Source organism: Odontomachus brunneus, unplaced genomic scaffold (assembly GCF_010583005.1).
Source record: "Odontomachus brunneus isolate Ranch 3 - 2012 unplaced genomic scaffold, Obru_v1 Obru_scaffold_071, whole genome shotgun sequence".
Classification (NCBI taxonomy): domain Eukaryota; kingdom Metazoa; phylum Arthropoda; class Insecta; order Hymenoptera; family Formicidae; genus Odontomachus; species Odontomachus brunneus.
This window is the reverse complement of record NW_022639521.1, coordinates 1,443,504-1,468,636: the sequence shown is the minus strand read 5'-3', so window position 1 is coordinate 1,468,636 and position 25,133 is coordinate 1,443,504. Positions and strand designations below refer to the sequence as shown.

The 25,133-nt window shown below is 34.8% G+C and overlaps 1 protein-coding gene across 6 annotated transcripts in view; it reads right to left on the bottom strand.

Moving 5' to 3' along the window:
- Positions 1–25,133, bottom strand: part of LOC116846861 (four and a half LIM domains protein 2) — a 642,247-nt gene that overhangs the window by 94,822 nt on the left and 522,292 nt on the right. For 5 of the 6 annotated variants that reach the window (XM_032821223.1, XM_032821219.1, XM_032821226.1 and 2 more), the window contains 2 exons: positions 5,887–6,061; positions 2,091–2,324 (listed from right to left, as the gene is read on the bottom strand). In XM_032821223.1, the coding sequence (XP_032677114.1) occupies positions 2,091–2,324; positions 5,887–6,061 (409 nt within the window). Of the gene's footprint in view, positions 1–2,090; positions 2,325–5,886; positions 6,062–16,252; positions 16,959–25,133 lie in introns of those variants that run through there. The other variant, XM_032821225.1, reaches the window with a different exon arrangement.

Sequence of the window (25,133 nt, the reverse complement as noted above, 5' to 3'; positions counted from 1 at the left end):
TATATATATATATATATATATATATATATAGGGTGTTCCCAAAAGGTGGTATGTAGTACTCTCTCTCTTTAAAAAAAAAATATATATATATATATATATATATATATATATATATATATATATTTATACAGGGTGTTCCCAAAAGGTGATATCAAATTTTAGGGGTATGTAATACTCGTTAAAACAAACCAAAAATTTTTAATGAACAGTACTCCGAAAATCTTTTATTTCTAAGTTATGAAGCATTTTGTTCTGTAAAAAATAAAAAATAACTAAAATTTACAATAAATGTTCAATGTGCCTTCCGTCCATTTCAACACACAATTCGGCACGTCTCCTCATTGAAGATCGAACACATTCAAATACAAGCGTGCTGAAGCATTGCCTTTTGCTCTGCCATACATAAAATGAATATCCGTCATTTCAGAATTTGTGTAAAAATTAGCCATTTTTCAGATAACACAAAACTAGACACGGTCCAAAGTTGAATACAACAATCCCTGCGTAATTAGGTGGTCATATACGGGCGTCCGTGAATGAACTGACTAAGAGACTTGGAAACTGTTGTCAACAAATACGAAATAAATCTGGACTTTTTGACCTTCAATGACGAAACATGCTGAAATGTGTATTGACATGAGCCGAAGGCATATTGAACATTTATTGTAGATTTAATTTATTTTGTATTTTTCATAAAATGCTTCATAACTTAGAAATAAAAGATTTTCGGAGTACTGTTCATTAAAACTTTTTGGTTTGTTTTAACGAGTACTACATACCTCTAAAATTTGATATCACCTTTTGGGAACACCCTGTATAAATATATATATATATATATATATATATATATATATATATATATATATATATATATTTTTTTTTTTAAAGAGAGAGAGAGAAGGAGAGAAAATGGTTAATGAGTAAATTTTGTAAAATTGCATTGATAATTATAAGTTAAATATTTAAGTTAAAGACAAAATAATTTTATTAAAATTATAACAATTTTATTTTAGAGTAAAAAAATTTCTCTTATAAATTTACAAAATAAAATTTTAAAATGTTAATTTTTGTTAAATGTTAAGAAATATTGAGGTAATGTTATTTGTTTTATTCAAGCAGCTAATTTTATTTTTTGGTTTAAATTTAAATTCTATTTAGGTTTAAATTTTTATTTCTTTGAATCCAAACAAGAAATTGTTCGCTTAATATTAGATGATAAGAAATTATTTGTGATTTTTCTATTAAATTATAATTTAAAAAATGTTACTAATGTGTGTAATCATGAAAATGCGCAAAACACGCGCGTTTAGCTCGCGTTTATCTGATCTCGATCAACTTTTAATTCTTCTGCACATCTACACTTGGCAACGATTACGGGAGACCGGAGCTAGATGCTTTATATTTCAAAATTTTGAAGTTACAATTTCTCAGGCAACTAATTGTCATAATTGATTGTATAAACATAATAGAGGTAACCTTTTTCTATGTATTAATGCTTGCCATGTCTCTGTTAACAATCTATTTTGTTTTGTAATAACCAAAATACGAATATGCAGCAACGTGACCATCTCACCCTGATACCAGGTTTAGTTATTTAGTAGTACGGGATAAGAAGGCCACATATAAAATACATATCTTAATGAATAGTTCTGGAATTTCCGCAAGAGGTCTTCATAGTCCTCCTGCCGGCCTCCAAATACGGGCCAACTTTACTTCGTTCATCCATATGCTTTATTTCAATCATTTTATGAATGAAAATTACATTTATTATCAGAAACAATATACTAACAAGAAATTTCATTTTAGCTAATAACACATCTCTTAATTTTTATTCACGATGAGAAATATTAATAGAAAATTTCAAGGAACAGGAAATTTATTTTGTTATTACCAAATCAGTTATTTTGTATTTCTTAACTGTAATATTATGCTGATTTTAATGAAACTCAGGAAAAAGTGTTTATGTTCTAAAAGAACCGTTTCGCGATTTTGTACATTCTTCTCGAGATAAATACTAGAAAAAGCACATACCCCTGGGACCATTTAGCCCCGGTCTCCTCTGTTTTCACAAAAGTAGTAGCTTTACTCACGAGATTTCTCTCAAGGACCTCCTGCACACTCCCGATGTCCAGGGCGATCTCGTTCCTGGCGGCCATGAAATCATCAGCGCTGCTGGCGTGTTTGGGGTCCAAGTGGCGACAATAGGCCCTCGCTAAGTCTTGCTTAGGCAGCTGAATCGCCAACTGACGATCCCTGTGACGCTCGCCGGGCGTACCGAGTCTCGGCATGGCAATCTCCGGCAGCATCGAGAAGTACTCTTCCACCTGTGCGGAGAACAACGAATTAATGAAAATCTTCGTACCTCGCGCTCACGACCAAGCACAAATATTTTGATTCGCGAGAGTCGTTTAATGTCTTCGTCAAGAGTACACACGAGTTTCTCAATACACATCGCTGGCATCGTAAACGTCGGCGTTCATGGCATGATTTCACTGAGAGAAATTAACAAACATATATTTCCTATAATCAAAATACCGATAAATTTTTACACTCGATCAGGATATCCGATTAAATTTAATCGAATACTTTCGATCATAATGGCATTTCATCCGATGAACCGATCAAAAAATTTTTAACTGATTTCTCATTGGATGTTTCCTGATTGGATACGAAAATTCATTGGTATTTTGATCGGAAATATTTGTTTATTAATTTCTTATCGAATAATTTCTTTCAGTGTATCGAAGTAATCAATTAACAGTTTATTTTGATATCTTATTTAAGGACGTAATAGCAGTCTCTGCATAAGTCTGAAAACTAAGAAACGCGCGTGATCGCTCGTCGATCTTTAACTAATAAATAAAAAATATACGTGGTGCAAAATGGCAGAGAACTTCTGTGTTCAGTTTAACCTATTGTACAAGCGTACCACGGAAATTATACATTAAAAAAAATTATCCAATAAAAAATTAACAAGTCGGATATTTCCGATCAAATTCCGATCAATTTTTATATCCAATCAGGATATCAGTTAATCAGTTGAATCATATAATCAGTTGAATTGAATATTTTCGATTATGATGACATTTCATTAGATAAACCGATGAAAAAATTATGAACCGATATTTCTCATCGGATGTTTCCTGATCGGATACAAAAATTCATCGGTATTTTAATCGGAAATACTCGTTTGTTAATTTCTTATCAAATAACTTCTCTCAGTATAACATATTTGCTTTCATAAATATATATTGAGAGAAATTATCCGATAAAAAATTAAAAAATGAATATTTTCGATCAAATTCCGATCAATTTTTATATCCGACTAAGATATTCGATTATTGGCTGTACCATTTAATTGAATTCTTCCGATCATAATGACATTTTATCAGATAAACCGACGAAAAATTGTGAACCGGTATTTCTCGTCGGATGTTTCCTGATCGCATACAAAAATTCATCGGTATTTTAATCGGAAATACTCGTTTGTTAATTTCTTATCAAATAACTTCTCTCAGTGTAGCATATTTGCTTCCATAAATATATACTGAGAGAAATTATCCGATAAAAAATTAACAAATAAATATTTCCGATCAAATTCCGATCAATTTTTATATCCGACTAAGATATTCGATTAAATTTAATTGAGTTCTTCCGATCATAATGATATTTTATCAGATAAACCGACGAAAAATTGTGAACCGGTATTTCTCATCGGATGTTTCCTGATCGGATACAAAAATTCATCGGTATTTTGATCGGAAATATCCGTTTGTTAATTTCTCATCGAATAATTTCTTTTAGTGTGCAAAAAGGAACAAAGAAAAAAAAATAATGTCAAGAGCATCCGCAAAGCATCCGGCGATTTCGCGGATGCACCGCTCGGGTGTGTACTTTCCGATGAACTTTTCGAAAAATATCGAAGGCTGGCAGCGCGCCAGGATCTCCATCGGTCGTCAAATTTACGCGGCGTCTATTTCGCTACGCGCCTTTCGTCCGCCCACGACCACGAGCGTTATTATCCTATTCGGCTCGCGATATAAACCGCAAGCGGTCGTTTAGGGGGGCAACATCGCCGCACGTCCGATGCACTTTGCGCACGAGCGGCGTAAACTCTTTACGACGCGCTCGGAGATTTAAGCGCGGTAGAGGTGCGATTTGATGTGGTTATGACAAATTGAACGACGAGGGGGAACGTTTGTTTCAACGCACGTGCTTGAAAACTCGTCGGGCCGAACTCATCGTCTCACGCCGTAAATCATTTCCGACAGAGGTGGCGGGAATATCCGGATTGAATTAGCGAAAAGTGTCGATGAGCTGTTTATTAGTCGAAAGTGCGAATTATTATTAATAATAAAGAATACATAGCGTGTCTGATGATAAATGGGAGAACACTTGTGCGTATCAGGATTGCCAATAAATTAATAATTTTTTTAATTAATTATCGCGTATTTACTTGACGATTAATATGAGCCAATTCAATTGGAGACCGTTTAATTCACAATTAATTTCAATAAATTCAATTAAATATCGATTGACTAATGATTTCAACGAATTCAATTAAAGACTGCTCAACTGAAGATTGTGTGCTAAGAGTAATAATTGAACTTAGCAAACTTAAGTAAAGGCTGTTTAATTGATGATTGAGCTTAGCAAAATATTTTCAACTTAGCAAATTTAATCAAAAGACTGTTTAATTGGCAATTGAATTTAGTAAAAAATTAAATTTGCTAAGTTCAATTGTTAATTGGACGATTTTTTATTCTCTTTGCTCATACAAGTCGTCAATTGAACGTTCTTTAATTGAATTCGTAGAAACCAATCGTTAAATAAACATTGATTGAATTTTCTCGAATCAATCCTCAATTTGTTCAATTAAAACAAATTTGTTCAAATGGATTGTTAAACTAAGCAAAATATAACTGATATTTTTACAACGCTGATGCGCATGTAGATCAAACTGAACACAAAATTCCTTTACCATTTTGCACATAATAATATAAAATTTTGAATTATTGTTTAAAAAATATGGCGAATGACTGCGTTATGCGATACAAGGTGTGACACTAAGAACGATTTTCATTGTATTTGTACATTTAATAAATTGTGCCAAATTAAATAAGCCCTAAAGAACAAATTCCTTTATCATTTTGCAAATAATCATATAGATTTTTTAGTTAAAGGAGATTGACAGATGCATTCGTATGAGATCATTCGTCAGTCTCCTTTAATTAATTCTTTAGTTAATTTTTAGTCATTTTTTAATTAAAAAGTTTTAGAGAATTAATTATAAAAAATTAATTCGCAAAGTTGGCACGGCATCTCGCCGTCATGTGGGATCGGATTTGATCTTTTGACGAAGACGCTATTTTCCATAACTTTAAGTTAATAAAAAAAAAAGTGTAAAATAAAAAGAGGTTAATTGGTATTAATATTAAAAATTGGGACTCAGAGTCGGCTATAAAGATTGGAAATCCAAATCCAGCCTATCTTGCGTTAATATTGTCAAACATTATTATCCTCCTAGCATTTAGCGGATATTCTCTCTAATCAGAGTTCGACTCTTATTGACCAAAAATTTGTTTAATATAAGTTGTCTTTCTAATTCGTTTTTAATAAAAAAAAGAGTAACTTTTTACAAGTCAATTCAACAGAACTGACAAAATTCAATAGAAAAATAACGAATATTTTACACAAAATTAACTGTATAAAGCAGCTTGCATTCTATATTAAATTAGGTTCCAATATAAAGTGTATATTTCACGTATAAAACTTATTTATAAATAAGAAAAGAAAAAAATTGAAGCGTTAATTTATTCCTCTTAACTTATCGTCATGTTCTAAGATAAGATAAAGAGAAACAGCCGAGTTGAAAACCAAACATACCTTATGCGATGCAAGACCAGGTGGCGCCCAAGCGAGGCCTCTCTCTCTGGGGTCCACGCCGATTGGTCCGCTCGACTCGTCGCCTTTAAGACCCAGACGAGACCTGACGGACACCCACTCTTCGTGGCAGACATCGTGGGCTTCTCGCGGACACTTGCAGCTGGTGCAGTTTTTCCTGGAACAGAAATTGAAGCCTGGTCAGTGCGGAACGGAGATCGCTTGGTTACCCGTGAACGTCGAGCTCTGATTTAATGACTTAACGAAGAGGGACCGTTGGAGAATTTGCCGGTTCAATTAGGGCCTCTCTCGATTGAGTTCCCTTCGTCTTGGCGGAGGAGCGCCGATCAATATTTGCTACGTGTCGTTCATTAACGCGCGGGCACGCTGTGTCTCGCGACGAAGCGCCTAATAAACTTTTATTACCTTTACAAGCGTCGTGCGCGCGTGAGCGCATACATGCACGTCGATAATCGCCTAATTAGGCCGAGCGCCAGTGACGTTTTGCTTTTATTTTGCGCGCTATACTTTCCCTCGAACCGATAACGGCGCTCCTATGTATGGACGAAGTAACTGCCGTCTGCTGTAAACGCTCGGCGGCTGCCGCGTCGGCAGTCATCGCCATTTACTAATTAAAGTTTCGGTTTACCGCGCGGTTTAGTCGCGCTAAACTCAGAGGAACCTTAATCGCGGATGGGAGAGAGTTTTAAGATGAGGGACGACAGAAAAAAATAGGGAAAGAGAGGGAGAGGAAGAACATAACATATACAGAGTAGAATTTACAATTTGTATTCCAAGAAAATAACACGATTTTGGAAAATAATGTTATTGTATATATAAATACATTTGACGTAAAATCTTTTAAATTTCTGTACTAACAAGACTTCTGAAATTCCTATAAATAGTAATAAGAGGTAAGAGTTACGGAAAAGTACATCTTTTTTAATATTAAAGCATATTTAACTAAATTAAATACTAAACATTCTTATTTGAAATATTTCCTCATTCGGATTCAAAAATATTCGTTCATCATCAAATGCACATAATTAAGTTTAAAGAGGTACTTTAATTCTTAAGTGAGAAAGCGTTTATAAAAGAACACATATAGCTCATATATTTTGACTACTTTGCGCTGTATTCAAAATCCACTGAAATCGATAAGAAACAGATTTCTTAAATCTTCTTTCACACATACAGCTGCAAGATTTCTTAATAATAAAGCTCAAACTCAATGATAAAGTTTCAGCTTAATAATAAAACTCAAACTTAATAATAAAATTATTATAATATATCGTATCTATTTAACAACATACGTGTCGGTACAATAAGTTACGTTGAAATGACTATATCTGCATTGATATAATAATATTAACGCAAGTTATTGGTGCATTAACGTGTATTTTGTTGAATAAACCCAATATTTCTTTGATGGACGGTGACCATCGATTTTGTTGTTCCAGCCGCTTTTTTCTGAATGTATAATAATAAAATTTAATATTATAATATTCATGCACAATATTACAGAACAAAATGAAGAGGATGAGCATTATTGCGTAAATTAACTCACATATTAAGAGGACTGGAGGGTCAGATTGCCTGAAAATCGTGCTTGTTCTTTCACAATTTTTTATGACAAATTGAATGAATATGCGAAAGTCTTATTTTGACGCATTTTTATACAACATATAAAGAGAAGAAAAATATAATTTTGATGATCAAATACTGAATATAAATATATAGTATATGCAGTTAAAATATATTTCGTTTTTCTTTTCAAGGTCGTCATTTTGCAGTAATATCTTGACTTTCAATGATTCAATTAAGCTGAATTTTAGGTAGAAAACTTCCGTAAACTTGTCGTTATCGTGAACCACTAACAAACCCGTGAAAATATTTAATTTTAAAATATTAATTTTTTTTACTATAAAAGAACTGAAAATTTAATAATATTCTATTGAATATTTTCAATTTTATTAACTTTTATCTAATTTCTATTATAGTAATAGTATTTGATCATCACAATTATATTTTTCTTCTCTTTATATATTGTATAAATACACGTCAAAATAACACTTTCGCATATTCATTCAGTCGTAAAAGATTGTGAAAAAACAAACACGATTTTCAGGCAATCTGACTCTCCAGTCTCCTTGATATTTGAGTCCGTTTTTTTTTTCGTCAAAAGTCCTTCGGCACAGTGAAAAGACAAAAGACACGAAAGAAGTAAGCAGCGCATAGGATGCGTTTGGCATTCGCTGCACACATCCAGGTCTACACGTTTCACACATTTCCGCGATGAATCGCGGATCGATGCGGGCAGCGTCGCGCGATTAGAACGCAACGATGCATTCGCGGCGAAGGATATCGCGGCGCAGGATGATACGTGGGCGCGACAGGAAAGCGAGGTCCCCCGGATCGATGCCTGGCCGAGCTCTGCCTTGATATCGAGCGGCGATCGTGTAATCAAGGGGGATGCATTTGCGCCGGACATTTATCGCGGCTGTACCGCGCCCTTCCGGATGTCGGCAGGCTTCAAGGCCATCGAGGAGCTCGCCGCTAATGCGAGGCCATCTCTCTCGCTCTTTCTTTCTGTCTGCTTCTATATCGCAGCCATACCTCCTTTGTACGCGATAACGAACGAATGGGGACTCGAACGACCTCCGAAGAGACAAGGACGTGTTCCTCCTTAAATAGACAGGTGTGCGTTTTGGCAGCAACGTTATTACTCCATTCGTAAAGATTGCATTCTTTATGAGTAATTAGTCATATTTATTACTCATATTTGTCGTGTTAGAATTATGTAATAGAAATACGGAGGAAATATAAAAAGTATTGTCAACATTTGCGCGAAGCAATGTGCTATGCAAGATGTAATGTTATATGAAAATCTAAGTGTAATATTTCGTAAATTTATTGTGCATAAATATTACAGAAAATTTACGTTGTTGCAAATTTAATGATTAACACTAGAACGACAACTTTGACAGAAATGGGTCGGGAATGATAACTCCCTTTGGATGCCCGAAGGAGTCATTTTGTGATTCCTTGCAATTCTAATATTTTAAAACTCTCTCTGTTCCTCATTATTCGTATTAATGATGACAAATGAACACGCTAGGGACATAATTTGTCAAAATATAGAAATTTTATATACACTGTAAACAAATTATAACAATTTTCATAATTTTTCCAAACTTATAATTTTCTATAGTAAGACGTATCATAATTATTATTTATTTGCTGTCTATAATTAGTATACGAAAATAATATAGTAAAAATTCCGTTAAAATTATATTTCTTTTTACAATGTTTTTTATAAAACTAAACTTTATTAAAATTGTAATATAAATTATCACAGAAACAGTAATCTTTTTGGTATATGATATAAAAAATCTTCAAGTAATTACAATAATCTTATAATAAAAATTCAAACATTTTTAAACAAATTTATAGCGATTTCGGTTATAATACTATATGGTCTAAAATTACAACAAATTTTTTACTACAATATTTTCTTCGTCTACAAAAAGACCGATGAATTGATACAGAATAAAATATAAACTTAATCGATATTAAACAACTAAAATTTCAGATAACAGTTTGTATATTGCCTTTACAACACGAGCATTAAATAGTCGAGAGCATTAAATAGTATTAAAGTCAAAATTACTCTCTTTTTATGTATCCAAGGTAAATTATAAAATAATTCATCACAATATCATCGAACTTTACTATTATTTTTTCAGCGTGTTAAAACTAACTTAAAAAATAATTAAAAGTGAGATTTCTTCACGAGAGGTTTTTTCTTAAACCACGAGAAACGGAAGTGGGAAAAGTACATATATAATTATATAAAAATATAATAAAGTACACATATATAATCATATAAAAATATATATGATCACATATAATTACATATAATCACATATAATCACATATAATTACATATAATTTTAACTACTTTATATACATGATTTTATCTATGATCATATCTTATTATATATAAAACATTAAATGAAAAAAGGAAAACATAACTTGATTTAATTAAATGTCGACATTACCACAAATATAAGTATTTACTTTAACTGTATCTTCACAACAGCATACTTTTCAATGTAGACGTTATGTATTTATATATAATTTATTACATTGTATAATTACATATAATTATACATGGCGATATATGAACAAAATTCATACATGAACTTTCTTTCTCGTATGACGACAACAAGAAGATCTTAAAGGAGTTAAAATGACTCCATCGGGCATTAATTCTAGCGTTAATTCAATATAGCATATTTGCTTCGTAAATGCAATTAAGAAAGTTGTAAAATTTTCTTCACCGTCGTGTCGTGACGACCATAAAGATCTATCTTAGTCCTTTACCCCTTTTTATTCGTAAATCTTCACCTTCCTCTCCTCCCCTTTCCAAAGAACGAACGTTTCGCTCTTTTAACTTCTATTTCAACAGCGGTCGCGTTCCATTCTTTTTCCAGAGACCCAGCGAGATTCGCGACGTCAAGGACGATTACACCCGCGGTTTCCCGCTATTTTTGTTTCTTTCCCCCCTTTACTTTCCTCAGGAAGCGTCTCTCGGTGGCGTATTATCGGCGGTTTCCGTAATGTCAGGCTGATAATGTCAACCGCGCAATTATCCACCTCGTCAGCGAAGCCTGACTCGATCCCGAGGAGTCGCGCGCTATAAAAAGCGTCCTCGCGGAAATCTCGGAAGAACTTCGCCGGCCCATTTCTCCTCGTTGGAAGTTCTCCCCTCATCTTGTCGTTTGGCCTCGTTTATCACGGACTGGGTGTTTCGCGCGAGGACGAGGGGCGCGAATTAACATCGACGTCTCGTTCATTCGACGAGCGTGTAGTGCGTAATATTACACCCACACAGGGATCGTAATTCATTAGCGAGCTTGCGCGTTTACCGTCATCAGTGTGATTGAACGTACTACGTTCTTTATTTTTAACTCTCAAGCAGTTACGGTGAAGGTCGTCTTACACTTGCCCGTATCGTATCTGAACTACGTAAGTCTATACTTGAATACTATACAGGATCTCAAAACCATCCGATGAATTGATACGGAATAAAATACAAACTCAATCGATATTAAACAATTAAAATTTCAGATAACAGTTTGTATATTGCCCTTACAACACGAGCATTAAATATTCGAGAGCATTAAATAGTATTAAAGTCAAAATTACTCTCTTTTTGTGTATCCAAGGTAAATTATAAAATAATTCATCACAATATCATTGAACTCTTCTATTATTTTTTCAGCGTATTAAAACTACATCATACGATGCTTTAATAGTATTCTGGAATTTAATCTTTTACTCTCCCGTTGTTGATTTGTAGTAATTTTTAGTTCAAGTCAATTCAGACGTCAAACTGATCGATATTTTTCTTCGACAAACTTAAGATGATCAGATTTCCCAGCCCTGAATTCGGGGCATAAATATGTGAAGCAGGGGTAAAAAGATCCGAAAATTATTTGACAATCATTGAAAATGATGACAAATCGGTGTCCCGAATAGCACTTGAAAAAATTCGGGACAAAGGGTGGAAAATCGAGACTGTCCCGAAAAAATCGGGACGTCTGGTCATCTTACCAAACTGTCAAACGTTGTTAGCTTCACTGTCTTTTATGACTTCTGGTGGGTTTTTATCTTATCACCAATTTTAGTCATAAAAGTCGATGAATTCTCGCATCTATCGTTTCTCTTATTTCGAAAGTCAGAATACCTTTAAATACTACTTTAAGAGTAAGTTTCACAAGTAAGTGCAATTTATTGATATTGTATCCTAAAATAAACTATAAAGTGTATTATAAGTGGACTAGAAACAAAATTTTCATGCCTTATTATGTTGAAAACAGTTTTTATATAGAATATATTTCGTACTAAAGATAACAGCCTTAAAGCAACATTTTGTTTTTTGCAAAATGGTTGATTGGAAGATGAAAAAGACATCATCTCTACATTGCTACAAAAATATTGTTTTTGGGAAAATATTGTTTTTGCAAATATAATTTTAGGTTCAAAGGATTAACTGGAGTCGAAAATCCTAATATGATAATGTCAAGGAAAGTCTATTATTTACAAATTTAAAAAAATATAATTTTACAAATTTTTTATATTATATATTGATGCACAAAGTTATAAACATTCAAATGTTTTTACTGAAAATTTTGTTATTAATATTTAACATATCTGTAAATTAAATAATGAATGTATAAGTATATTTTTCTTTCTAATGAAGCTTTTGGAAAAAACAAGAATTTTCTTTGAGTGTAAATTCCTATCTGAGTGCTGAAAAGTATAAATCTTATTTATTTAGTTTCTTGAAGTTTAGTTCATTATATTTCTCATTAGCTTTCAAATCATTAAATATTGATGCCTTAATTTTTTATATTAGAATTTCTGCCTTTAATTAAACTTCATGCTATTCAAAATATCATATGATGATTTTGCGACACCAAGTATATTCTACAATCACTTCTATATTATCAAACTGTCAACGTCTTTCCTCCTATGGTCGCTGTTCTCAAGTTTCTTTTTAAAGACTTTACAAGTGTAAGAGAAACTCACACTTTTGTTAACACACGTGTGACATTCCAATCCTCAGAGAGACCGACGTCAAATATGTGCGATGAATTTTCATTCTGTGTCCATATAAACAAATCAAATGTGTTTTACACTGTTGCACAAAGAGAAACGAAAAATAAAGAGTGGCCTGTGACAGATGACTTCCCGGTGATGGCGATTGTGTTAAATTGAACTGACGTGTTCACAGCGAGAGCGCCATTTAGACCAGAGAAAAAATGCTTTTTGAGATAAAATAAAGAAAAATACAATGTATCTTCAGTTGCGACGGTTTTGCTGCACCTTACGTAAGAATAATGTATCGACAAGCAGAGTGGCGGAGGAGCAACGGGACGGAGAAGGACGCGTGCTCGATATAAAATCTGGTTCGCGCCGGCAGACGCGGTATATAAGCGCGAAAAATCAACTTCGTTAACCCACAAACGTAAGCACGATGGTAAATCATCCGTTTGGCGGGTTTGGCTTGGCGCTGCTTTCTCGCCGTTTTCTGTCGTAAAGCCGCCAACCGGGAGACCATTAGACGCTCCGCCTAATTGATACTAACGCCGGTTAATTGCATTCGCACTGTGCTCACTGGACGCCCAGAGCTGCCACACGTGGGACCGAGTACGCGTAACTATAGTGCGTGCGGCGCAGCGCACACAAGCGAAGAACTGTGTACGTGTGGGCTGCCTGTCACGAACTGTAGCGCTTGGCGCTTCGGCCAGGCTCGGGCGGTGGAAGAGTGCAGACGTACAAGCTGCCGTCTCTCTCCCGACCTATAGCTATAGCTAATACCGCAAGCGGCGAGAATCATGCCTAGGCCTTTTTATTATATCTCGACGCTCGCGTGTTGCTTCTCACGTGTGTGCGTACTATTTAACGCTTACTATTTAACTAATTGTTACATTAAATGGAATATTCTTTTACACATAAAATACACTCGTCAACAAAATTATGTATGTAGGCAACATAAACTACGTAGAATATTGTAATTTATGCTAAAATACACAGAAAAAAGTAATTAAATTATGTGACAGTTATAGTATCTGTTATTAATGATGAATATAAAATTTAAAATGTTTAAAAAAGTTAACAAATTTCATGAAATGTTCATTTCATTTCATAACGCATTGGTAATTTAACACTAAAGGTAAGAATGTCATCACACACAGAGAGAGAGATAGAGATAGAGATAGATAGATAACTTCAATTTCAATCTTTGGCTCCAGGCTTCTCTAAGAATTTTGCCCCAACGCCATTACTCCGATTATTTATCCCAAGTGGTATTACAGAACTTGTTTAGTAACAATTAGTTAAATAGTTACAGACTTTACTCTGAGTAAAAACGTTGAGTGGAATGAATTCTTTTCACAAATCTGACGAGAATCATTCTAAAATATCAGCGTTGCAAAATTTATTCCATCCCGTAGGATACATCACATTGTGCAATTTTTTGGAAACGCAACACTTTACTTGTGAAAAGACTGCGGAAAGGGGAGAGAATAATTTCGAAATTTCTGACTAATATGCTCCTTAAAGTGCAGACTTCACTTTTGAGATAAAAAAAAATTTTCAAATACGATAATGTTTCGCGGTATTATGCTTATTAAAAATTGTGCGACATTTCGACATAAATTAACCTATGCGATAATTTTGTTGACGAGTGTATTTTATGTGTAAAAAAACATTCCATTTAATGTAACAATTAGTTAAATAGTAAAAGTACGCACACACGTGAGAAGCAATACGCGAGCGTCGAGATATAATAAAAAGGCCTAGGCATGATTCTCGCCGCTTGCGGTATTAGCTATAGCTATAGGTCGGGAGAGAGACGGCAGCTTGTACGTCTGCACTCTTCCACCGCCCGAGCCTGGCCGAAGCGCCAAGCGCTATAGTTCGTGACAGGCAGGCCACACGTACACAGTTCTTCGCTTGTGTGCGCTGCGCCGCACACACTATAGTTACGCGTCCCACATGTGGCAGCTCTGTGGACGCCGGAGTGTCGGCAGTCTCTCAAAACCGCGACTGTTGGGTCGAACGATGTAACAAAGTGTCGCAAAAAAAAGAGATTTCGTCAACAAAGTCAAGGCTTCACCGGAAACTTCGAGTCGGCCGCAGAGAGTGAAAGTTTGTAAACATTCTAGTCGTCCATTTCAACGGGCGAGCGAACAGCGATTACAACATAGACTTATGAATAAGGAGAGTTCAGAATAAAGACCTAGGTTATTATTTTGAACGTTTATCGATAAAGTCCCAAATGTGCTTATAAAGAAATTAGGATTATAAATTACATTCAGAGACACTTTTATTGATAAAAGAGGGAGTCCACGAAAATCATGGAGACTCAGCGTTTCAAAAGAGACTGCAAAAACTTGATTAGAAAAGGGTGTTCAGTTACTACAAATCTTTGTCTAGTTTAATTACTATTGGAACTAACTAGACAAAGGCAAGCTAGACAAAAATCAAATGTCTGTGAACAGTGGAAGGGGAATATAGCTATCAATCTTGTTTTCTCTCATAAGAAGACATAGTCTACGCACACTGAGAAAAAAAAACACTTAAGAAATAAAAGATACTCGGGTATTAATAACATATTTTCATTTATATTAATATATAACATTTTTCAAGCATACATTTTCTTGAAACCTTCAAAAAACCTTAATTTTTCATGAAAATAATTGTTATTTTATTTAAATAAAAGAATTTATACTTGAGTAAATATGTTATTGAAATCTATCAAATAAATATTTACTATTTTTTAAGTATTTTTTCTCTCAATATATATAAGGAACAGTGTGATAGACTGTTTATTAACATAATGACTGACTCGTAATTTCAAAAGAATGTTTTATGCTCTAAGCCTGCCTAAGTAACGCAAAATATATTGTCTTTTGTCTAAAGTCTTTCACGTGCCTATAAAATGTTAACGTTTACAAGAAAAAAAAAAATATATTTTTTACATTTTACATATATTTCTTATATCTTATATATATGTGTGTAAGATATAAAAATGACGATTTTGCTACATATACGACAATTAATACTATATAAATATTTCATAAATATTTCTAACATAATATATTGAATCTTATAAATGTATAAAAACAGTGTAAGAAGAATGTGAAATGTATTTCAATATAAATGAATATAATCTAATCTAAACTGATGAGTAAACTGAATGAGTATTAAATATATCAAGTTGAAAATATTTATAAAATATTCATCACTTATTAGTAGTCGTATATTAAAATAATGTTACTTTTGTTTTCACATATGTATGTTTATGTTTGACAAATGTTAACAGTTTATATAAATGTTAAATACTTACAAAATACAAGACACTATTATTGTTCAAGAAACAAAGACTGAGAACATAAAATATTATTTCAAAACTGCTAGTCAACTATTCTGTTAAAGCTTTCTGTTAAGGCCCGTATTAATAGTCATTACTTGAACTCGTCTCGCGAGAGATGCTCAGATTTTAATTAAGAATCAACCAAAAGAATTGTATGAGAACTGTTTCAGTTGAATCGCGACTACGGATACGAATGTCACACTTATCATAATTCAACTGAGAAACTTGGGTCTGACTCTGAATAAAAATCCGAGCATCCCATCTGAGACAAGTATCGAGTATTGATCATTGATACAGGAGGGGAGGAAGGAGGACCTAAATCTATGCGTTCCAATTATGGCATTCTCGCGCGTGCAGAACTCCACACGCAAGCCCAACCAGCGGAGTAGCGCGCACTCGTGCACAGCCACGCGCAATTACCTAACGATCAGCTCGAAGAGCTCGAACTGGTCGAACACCTTGCAGTACAGGTGCAGCACCCTGACGCAGGCCCACTTCATGCCAGGCCAGGGGGCCAGGCTGAGGTCCAAGCCGTCCTCGAGGGGGCACTTGCCGATCGCCAGACTGCGCCGCAGCTCCGCACCGGTGATGGTCGGGAAGCGGTTCCTGCGGTCCAGCATCGGGTTCCGCCTGCGAGCGCCCGCGGCCGGCTCCGTCGTCGTCGCTGTCGCCGTCATCGCCGCGGAACTCGGCATCAGGCCGCGCCTGATCTCCGCGCCGGACAGCGTGGGGTAACGATCCCGGCGGTCCAGCGACGAGGTCTTCCGGTAGAACTCCTTCTCCGGGACGGACGGGCACCTGGTGCGCGCCGCAGGCTCGTGCAACGGCGGGCTCATGGGCCGTTTCTTCGGCTCGGGTATGCGCACGCGGATGCCCTGCGGCTCAGCGCCGGGCGCCGCCACGCACGACACCCGCACCTCCATCTTCGGGCCCTCTTGGCTGGGTCCCTTTGGGCTCATCCTTGATCCGGAGAGCCCCGCCGGCGACGACAGCAGGCTCGGCGTCGTGTGACGCCTACGCAGTCGCTCGTTCAGGGTGAACCGCTGCTCGGCATCGCGCTTCCTCGAGTCGTCGCACCGTCGTCGCCTCCTTCCTCTTCTCTTTCGGAACTCGCTTTCTTCGCAAAGCCGTTAAACGCTACGCGCTGTTCTCGCAGTGATGACAGCGACGAGATGGTTTGAGATAGCGAGAGCAGTCGCGCGCACTTGGTCCGTCATTGAGATGAGTCCCGCAGCTAACTCGCAGTTATTCTCGTACGTATTTCCGTCAGGACACTTCGTTAGAGTCACTTCGACGGTGGGCGATTATCGGGAACATGACTACGATCACACGTTCGACGAGAATGTGTCAACAACTGCAGGATGGTAAGATTTGTTTGTTAATCTTGAACTTGACGAGACGAGTCTTGCGAGGATCAACTCGTATCTTCTAAGATTGTTCATTGTTTATATCTGAGAATCGAAATTGTTCCATTTTTATTTTAGACATCGATTAGACATTTGTTTTAATTATTTATTATCGATTTCTTTGTATTCTACTTTATCTAGTTTTTATTTAAAATCTAAATTTGTTTAGTTTTTATTTAAATTCGCTAAACATCACTCGAGTTTAAACGTGTTTTTTCGGAATTTCTTTCTTAAATGTCTTTAATGTCTAAAAGAAATTGTCTACGAAATTGTCCACCAAGATCGTGCAAAAGGTTTATTATTTTCCTGTTAGTTTTTGACTGATAGAAAATTGTTGCTTTGAGTTTTAAAACGAAGGTAGGAATATCTCGCGATGCAACATCTGCAAAGAAATATATCAAATTAATGTTGTTAATTTTATTTATAAAAAATTATTGACATATATTTTACGATAAATTCATCAAAGTTGGAAGAAAATGATTGAATTTTGAAGTCACATAAACACATTCAATTGAAAATCTCAAATATAACTATGAATTACAAACTAAGTATTTCATATGAGACAAGTTTCGAATAACATTTATTGAAACAATTCATTGATTGAATCTCCTTTAATTAATAACATAGAATTTTACGTGGTTATTCGCAAAATGGTAGAAGAATTTGTTGCTCAGTTTGACCTAATCTACCTGTAAACCGCGACTTCTCTGTGAATTACTGGCCATCCTGTATGTCATAAATGTTTCAGTCATTGGAACATATTCAATTACTTATCATTCACGGATCTTCTTTTATTAATAACTTAGAATTTTACGTAGTTGTTCGTAAAATTGTTGAGGAATTTGTTGTTCAGTTTGACCTAATTTACCTATAAACCGCGACTTCTCTGTGAATTACTGGCCACCCTGTATGTCATAAATGTTTCAGTCATTGGAACATGTTCAATTACTTATCATTCACGGATCTTCTTTTATTAATAACTTAGAATTTTACGTAGTTGTTCGTAAAATGGTTGAGGAATTTGTTGTTCAGTTTGACCTAATTTACCTATAAACCGCGACTTCTCTGTGAATTACTGGCCACCCTGTATGTCATAAATGTTTCAGTCATTGGAACATGTTCAATTACTTATCATTCACGGATCTTCTTTTATTAATAACTTAGAATTTTACGTAGTTGTTCGTAAAATGGTTGAGGAATTTGTTGTTCAGTTTGACCTAATTTACCTATAAACCGCGACTTCTCTGTGAATTACTGGCCACCCTGTATGTCATAAATGTTTCAGTCATTGGAACATGTTCAATTACTTATCATTCACGGATCTTCTTTTATTAATAACTTAGAATTTTACGTAGTTGTTCGTAAAATGGTTGAGGAATTTGTTGTTCAGTTTGACCTAATTTACCTATAAACCGCGACTTCTCTGTGAATTACTGGCCACCCTGTATGTCATAAATGTTTCAGTCATTGGAACATGTTCAATTACTTATCATTCACGGATCTTCTTTTATTAATAACTTAGAATTTTACGTAGTTGTTCGTAAAATGGTTGAGGAATTTGTTGTTCAGTTTGACCTAATTTACCTATAAACCGCGACTTCTCTGTGAATTACTGGCCACCCTGTATGTCATAAATGTTTCAGTCATTGGAACATGTTCAATTACTTATCATTCACGGATCTTCTTTTATTAATAACTTAGAATTTTACGTAGTTGTTCGTAAAATGGTTGAGGAATTTGTTGTTCAGTTTGACCTAATTTACCTATAAACCGCGACTTCTCTGTGAATTACTGGCCACCCTGTATGTCATAAATGTTTCAGTCATTGGAACATGTTCAATTACTTATCATTCACGGATCTTCTTTTATTAATAACTTAGAATTTTACGTAGTTGTTCGTAAAATGGTTGAGGAATTTGTTGTTCAGTTTGACCTAATTTACCTATAAACCGCGACTTCTCTGTGAATTACTGGCCACCCTGTATGTCATAAATGTTTCAGTCATTGGAACATGTTCAATTACTTATCATTCACGGATCTTCTTTTATTAATAACTTAGAATTTTACGTAGTTGTTCGTAAAATGGTTGAGGAATTTGTTGTTCAGTTTGACCTAATCTACCTGTAAACCGCGACTTCTCTGTGAATTACTGGCCACCCTGTATGTCATAAATGTTTCAGTCATTGGAACATGTTCAATTACTTATCATTCACGGATCTTCTTTTATTAATAACTTAGAATTTTACGTAGTTGTTCGTAAAATGGTTGAGGAATTTGTTGTTCAGTTTGACCTAATTTACCTATAAACCGCGACTTCTCTGTGAATTACTGGCCACCCTGTATGTCATAAATGTTTCAGTCATTGGAACATATTCAATTACTTATCATTCACGGATCTTCTTTTATTAATAACTTAGAATTTTACGTGATTGTTCGTAAAATGGTTGAGGAATTTGATGTTCAGTTTCACCTAATTTACCTATAAACCGCGACTTCTCTGTGAATTACTGGCCATCCTGTATGTCATAAATGTTTCAGTCATTGGAACATGTTCAATTGCTTATCATTCACGGATCTTCTTTTATTAATAATTTAGAATTTTACTTAGTTGTTCGCAAAATGGTAGAGGAATTTGTTGTTCAGTTTGACCTAATTTACCTATAAACCGCGACTTCTCTGTGAATTACTGGCCATCCTGTATATCATAAATGTTTCAGTCATTGGAACATGTTCAATTGCTTATCATTCACGGATCTTCTTTTATTAATAACTTAAAATTTTACGTAGTTGTTCGTAAAATGGTTGAGGAATTTGTTGTTCAGTTTCACCTAATCTACCTGTAAACCACGACTCCTCTGTGAGCTGTCGGGTACCCTGTATATCATGAATGCTTCAGTCAATGGAAAACGTTCAATTACTGGGAATTTACCTTAAATGAAACGCGAGTCGTGAATATCCGAGCATTCGAATGCCTCGCGCGCACAGATAATCTGGTTTAGCTCAGCGCGCTAAATGAGACGCGTGCAGCAACAACGTCGTTAACGCGCGCCTCGTGGCGCATGTGGGTACATCGGCCGGCCACGTTGGTTTATAATTTAGGCAAATCGATATTCGCGGTTTATTTTACGATCGTGCGCGAGTGGGTGCCGGCTGTCTTCGCGAAAATAATTGCAGCGCTGGGCGCGCGCCGCGATGCACGACGAGCGACGATGAGCGGAACGCATCCGCTCGCTCGCGCGCACATATCGGCGGATTTATTTTCATTGCATCAAATCGCCGCGATTTCTTAGTCGTCCGGTTATTTATAGTGAGGGAGGATCGTCGGCCGCCTCGTGCTTTCCTCCGCCGTAACGCACGGGCGAAAAAGGACGCGCCCGCCGACTTCAAAGACGAGGAGGCGTCAGTCATGAGGCTAACCGCCGGCCAAGTTAATAACTGGCCGTTTATTTGACATTTCAAGGGTGGCCCCCGTTTGATCGATTTCATCCTCTCGCTCTCTTTCTCTGTAGCCCGCGGTAACTCGCGTTTTCGACAGCTCCGATGAATTACGTCGAATTCGTTACGGCATGTATGAAGTGATTCGTCAGCAAGAAATCCGAAGCGTTTAATTTTGGTTCTTCACGACGGGCAGTACTTTTGGCCCCGGTATTTTTAAACGGCCAATTTTTCGACTCTTTCACCCTTCGAATCGTAGTTTCTTTAGGTTTACTATCTTCTAATTGTGTGCTTTCAAACGATGCCGAGATTTACTGTCGTCTTATTTCCTCTAAAGAAAGTCTATCTGTAAGAAAAACACATTTCGCTTCTTTTTATGATAAATAAATGTTATCGTGGTGGTGTTAGTCCCAGGTATACTGAAAAAATATATTTACTGGACTGAAAAAATATATTTACTTGTGGGATACAAGTTGTATTCATAAAATACAATTTTATTTAAGTTAACCAGATATTTTGTTGAGCAGAATTCTGATAACTTCAATCGGAATTTATGCTTCGTTTATACTTCACCAAAAATTTAATTAATTCAAATGTTTTTTTCTTGCAGCATTCACTTTCCGTGATTTCACCTTAATACTTTTACACATTGATACTTTTACAGATTGAGACGAGGAAAACATATTTATATAAAGAAAAACGTATGAAAACATATACATAAGAAAAACACGCGTATTCTATTTAAGAAAATTTTTTTATTTTTTACACCAGAGTAGTGCCAGCAAGTTTGGATATTCAGGCATAGAAATACCTAATTTATATTGATAACATTAGTACACACGTGTGTATCATATCCAGCAATGATGCCAGCTCACTCCGAGTTGGTCTCGAGAACTTGCGCCATCAGCTCGCCAAGTGATCTCTCTCAATCGATACGTGCAATCGACCTTGCCTTTTACCGGGGCAAATTTTAAGAAACGCGTCATTACACATGATATCCTGGTGCTCGCATCGATATATTATAACGCTAAGAGCGTTATAATAACCGAACTACAATTTCTCATCATTTATATTTCTTAAATAAATATCTTATCTTTCGTGTGAAAGATAGAATTTTTTAATTTCTCTGACTCTCCTTCTTCTCTCATCGATTGCATTTTTTATTTTTATGATATATTTAGTTTCTCAACTTTACTTTTTATCATAATTCATTTAAATACCTATCAATCTACTCGGTTTGAGTAAACAATACTCGTTTTAAATAAAGAGAATTTTGATTTGAGTAAATATGTTAATGGTACCCGCCTAATAAATTTGTTAATTTTTAAATATTTTTTTCAGTTCACACGATAGGAAATATTATATTTTTCCACATTATTGAATTCACTCTTATTATCGTGAATAATTATACGTTTGTATATCACAAATCTTTCTGATGAGATGTTGTGCATGTCTATTTGAGGTTAAAAATGATTGATCGTTTAGCAAATAAGAGAATCGATGCTATTAGTGTTAATCGAATAATCTCAGAGTGTCGTACGCTGTCAGACCGGTGAATTATCCTGATAGACGCGACGATAAAGATAACGCAGCAATAAAACTTGCATCAGACTCTTCGTATCGATATCTGAATTCAGGTTCATCCAATAAAGTAACAGCGAATGTTTGTCGATTTCAATAATAGAAATTTTCTGAACGTTACAATATAATACATTAATTTCGCAAATTGTTGATTTGTTTATTCCAAAGTTATTCCAAAGAAAGCTCGTCTAAAATAAAATAATGCAACAGCATGCTCCGCTTTTCGTATATTGTAAAAAGAAAATAGAATCAAGAATTTCAGGATTACACAAATTTTGTTGTTCAAACTGCAATTGAACCAGGTTGAATAAAAATTGAGTCACATCGACAATCTGACATGGAAATCTGAATTTAGTCGATCAACTGAATTTAGCCGATTACTTATTAATTTCTTTTTATATAAGTTAAAGTAATTTATCATATAAAGTATTTGTCATATATAAGAAATAATGCTAACAAAATTTTTTTGTCTCTCTGAACGCCAATGTTTATTATCTTAAATGCAATCTTGACAAAATGATTTTTTAAAAATAAAAAAAGTTTACCTTTTCCATTATTTCACGTAAATTTAATCTGCTATTAAGAAGCTAATTATGAAAAAAAACATATATATTGCTTTGCATAACTAATTTTGGACTTTAATAAATTAATTTAATTCTAATTATACTTTTAATTAATTTTTGATAATGTAATTTTTAACCTGATTAGTTTAATTTAATAACATTAATTTAATTGAAACTAACTTTAAAATTAAATTCGTTAAAAAGATAATAACTAATTTAATCTTGAGTAAATCAGACGATAAATCAGACGACGATGACCAACAATAAGTTGAAGTCAGCTGTATGATCGTTTCATTGAATAAAACGTTGAGCTTGTCTTATACAAACAAGGGATTAAAAGTTAAAAGATTAAAAGGTTAAGATTTTACTGAAAGAATTCAGACGGTTATTTTACCATACAGAACACTGAAATTAAGTTCGTCTCACTCGTAATCCGATTTATTTCGACTGATCTTTATTTATGATGCTTCAGGTCCAAACTCCGGTTCATCCAATAAAGCAACAACGGACGCTCACCAATCCCGATAATGAAACTTTCCCGGTCGTTACGGTACAAGCGTTCATTTTGCATCGCGAGTGGGTTAATCCTTTGAACCCCAATTTTTCAGAGCGGTACGCGGGTATATATACCCTAAATTTCTAGTTAAAAAGTGACACTCTTTTAAGTTTTATTTTATTTTACAGATTATTTTAAAAATTATTAAAACAGTAAGCTCGAAACATGTGCAATCTGTCATTAAAAATGTTTCAAATTCTGTGAATTATGCACGGAAAAAAAGATTTGGTTGAATTAAGCACATATCTGGTCGAATATGAACGATCCAGAAATTCCGATTGAAGTAACCTGAATTCCGTTTAAGTTAACAAGATTTTTGGTAGACTGATCAAACATGTCTGATTATTTAACTAGATACGTTTGGTTAAATAACTAGACATGTTTGGTTAATCTACCAAAAATTTTGTTAACTTAAACAGAATTCGGGTTACTTCAGTGGGAATTTCTGGATCGTTCATATTCGACTAGATATTTGGTTAATTCAACCAAATCTTTTTTTCTATGTGCACGGAAAAAAACTGTTATATTAATAGAAATTATCAACATTGCCGTAATTGGAGTAAATCTTCTTGATTCAATAGCAATATATACCACCGAAAATGATACATTATATATTAGTTTGATGATTCAAGTATTAGTTTTAATGGCATTGCTGGTTGAATCAAGATTTACTTCAATTACGGCGATGTTAACTATTTCGTACAACTACAGATGAAAATGACCCAGTCTGATGTTAACTTACTTGGTAAATTATTTGGTAATTTTGAAAAGCTGATAAAACGATAATTTAGAAAAAATTACAAAAATTTTAGTATAAAGTTCAAAAGGAGCATTTAAGATGAATAAGACGTTTTACTTAACTCATATTTTTCATGAAATATTTTGATACTATATATTGATATATTATATATAACATATAATAGTTAGTAACTAGAGAGACTTAAAAATACTTTAAAGTCTCAATCTTATTTTTCATACCATCTCATAAGTTTACAGCATTTTCATTTATTACTTTGCTGTTTCAGCAATTAGATGTGATTTATAATAAAAATTTTTAGTGGCATTTTCAGAAATGAAAACTTTGATATTCTCGAAAGATTGTAAATAGTTTCTTCCTTTTCATCTTATAGAGAAATTTCAGAAAGTATCAGATATATATTTGATGAGAATATAAGAAGAATAGTGTTTTACTTTATGCATTAGTGCGAAAAACACGAATGTTTGTGCATAAAACTATCAAAAACAACGAATTTTACTATCTTATCATAAATAATTATCATTTTGAGTCTGATGGTAATTTTACATCTCCAGATACAACAGTATTTTTTCCGCGTGCACATTCCAACAATCTGAAATAGATATCATGCTAGAGAAAGATAACGAGCGAGAAGAGTTAATTTGCTTCTTCAAAATTCGTCGAGAAGGAACGATTGCGACGTCGATACGTGCTCCGATCCGACGATTCGATCGCGAAGATGCGCTCTCTCTCTCTCTCTCTCTCTCTCTCTCTCTCTCTCTCTCTCTTTTTCTCTCGTCCTCCCTCGATACTGACATTTCACGTGAGTCACGGGATGGGATTAATACGAATCGCTATTTTTGCCGTGCGATTCCGCTGTGCACTGAATACGCGCTGAATAAAACACGCCGACGGTACGGCCGCGTCGTCGGGAGTTGTGTAAAGGGAGAGGATTGACGCAAGTCAGAAGAGAAGGCGGCGACGATGACGACGGCGAGGGGGAGAGAGGGACGACGCGGGCGAC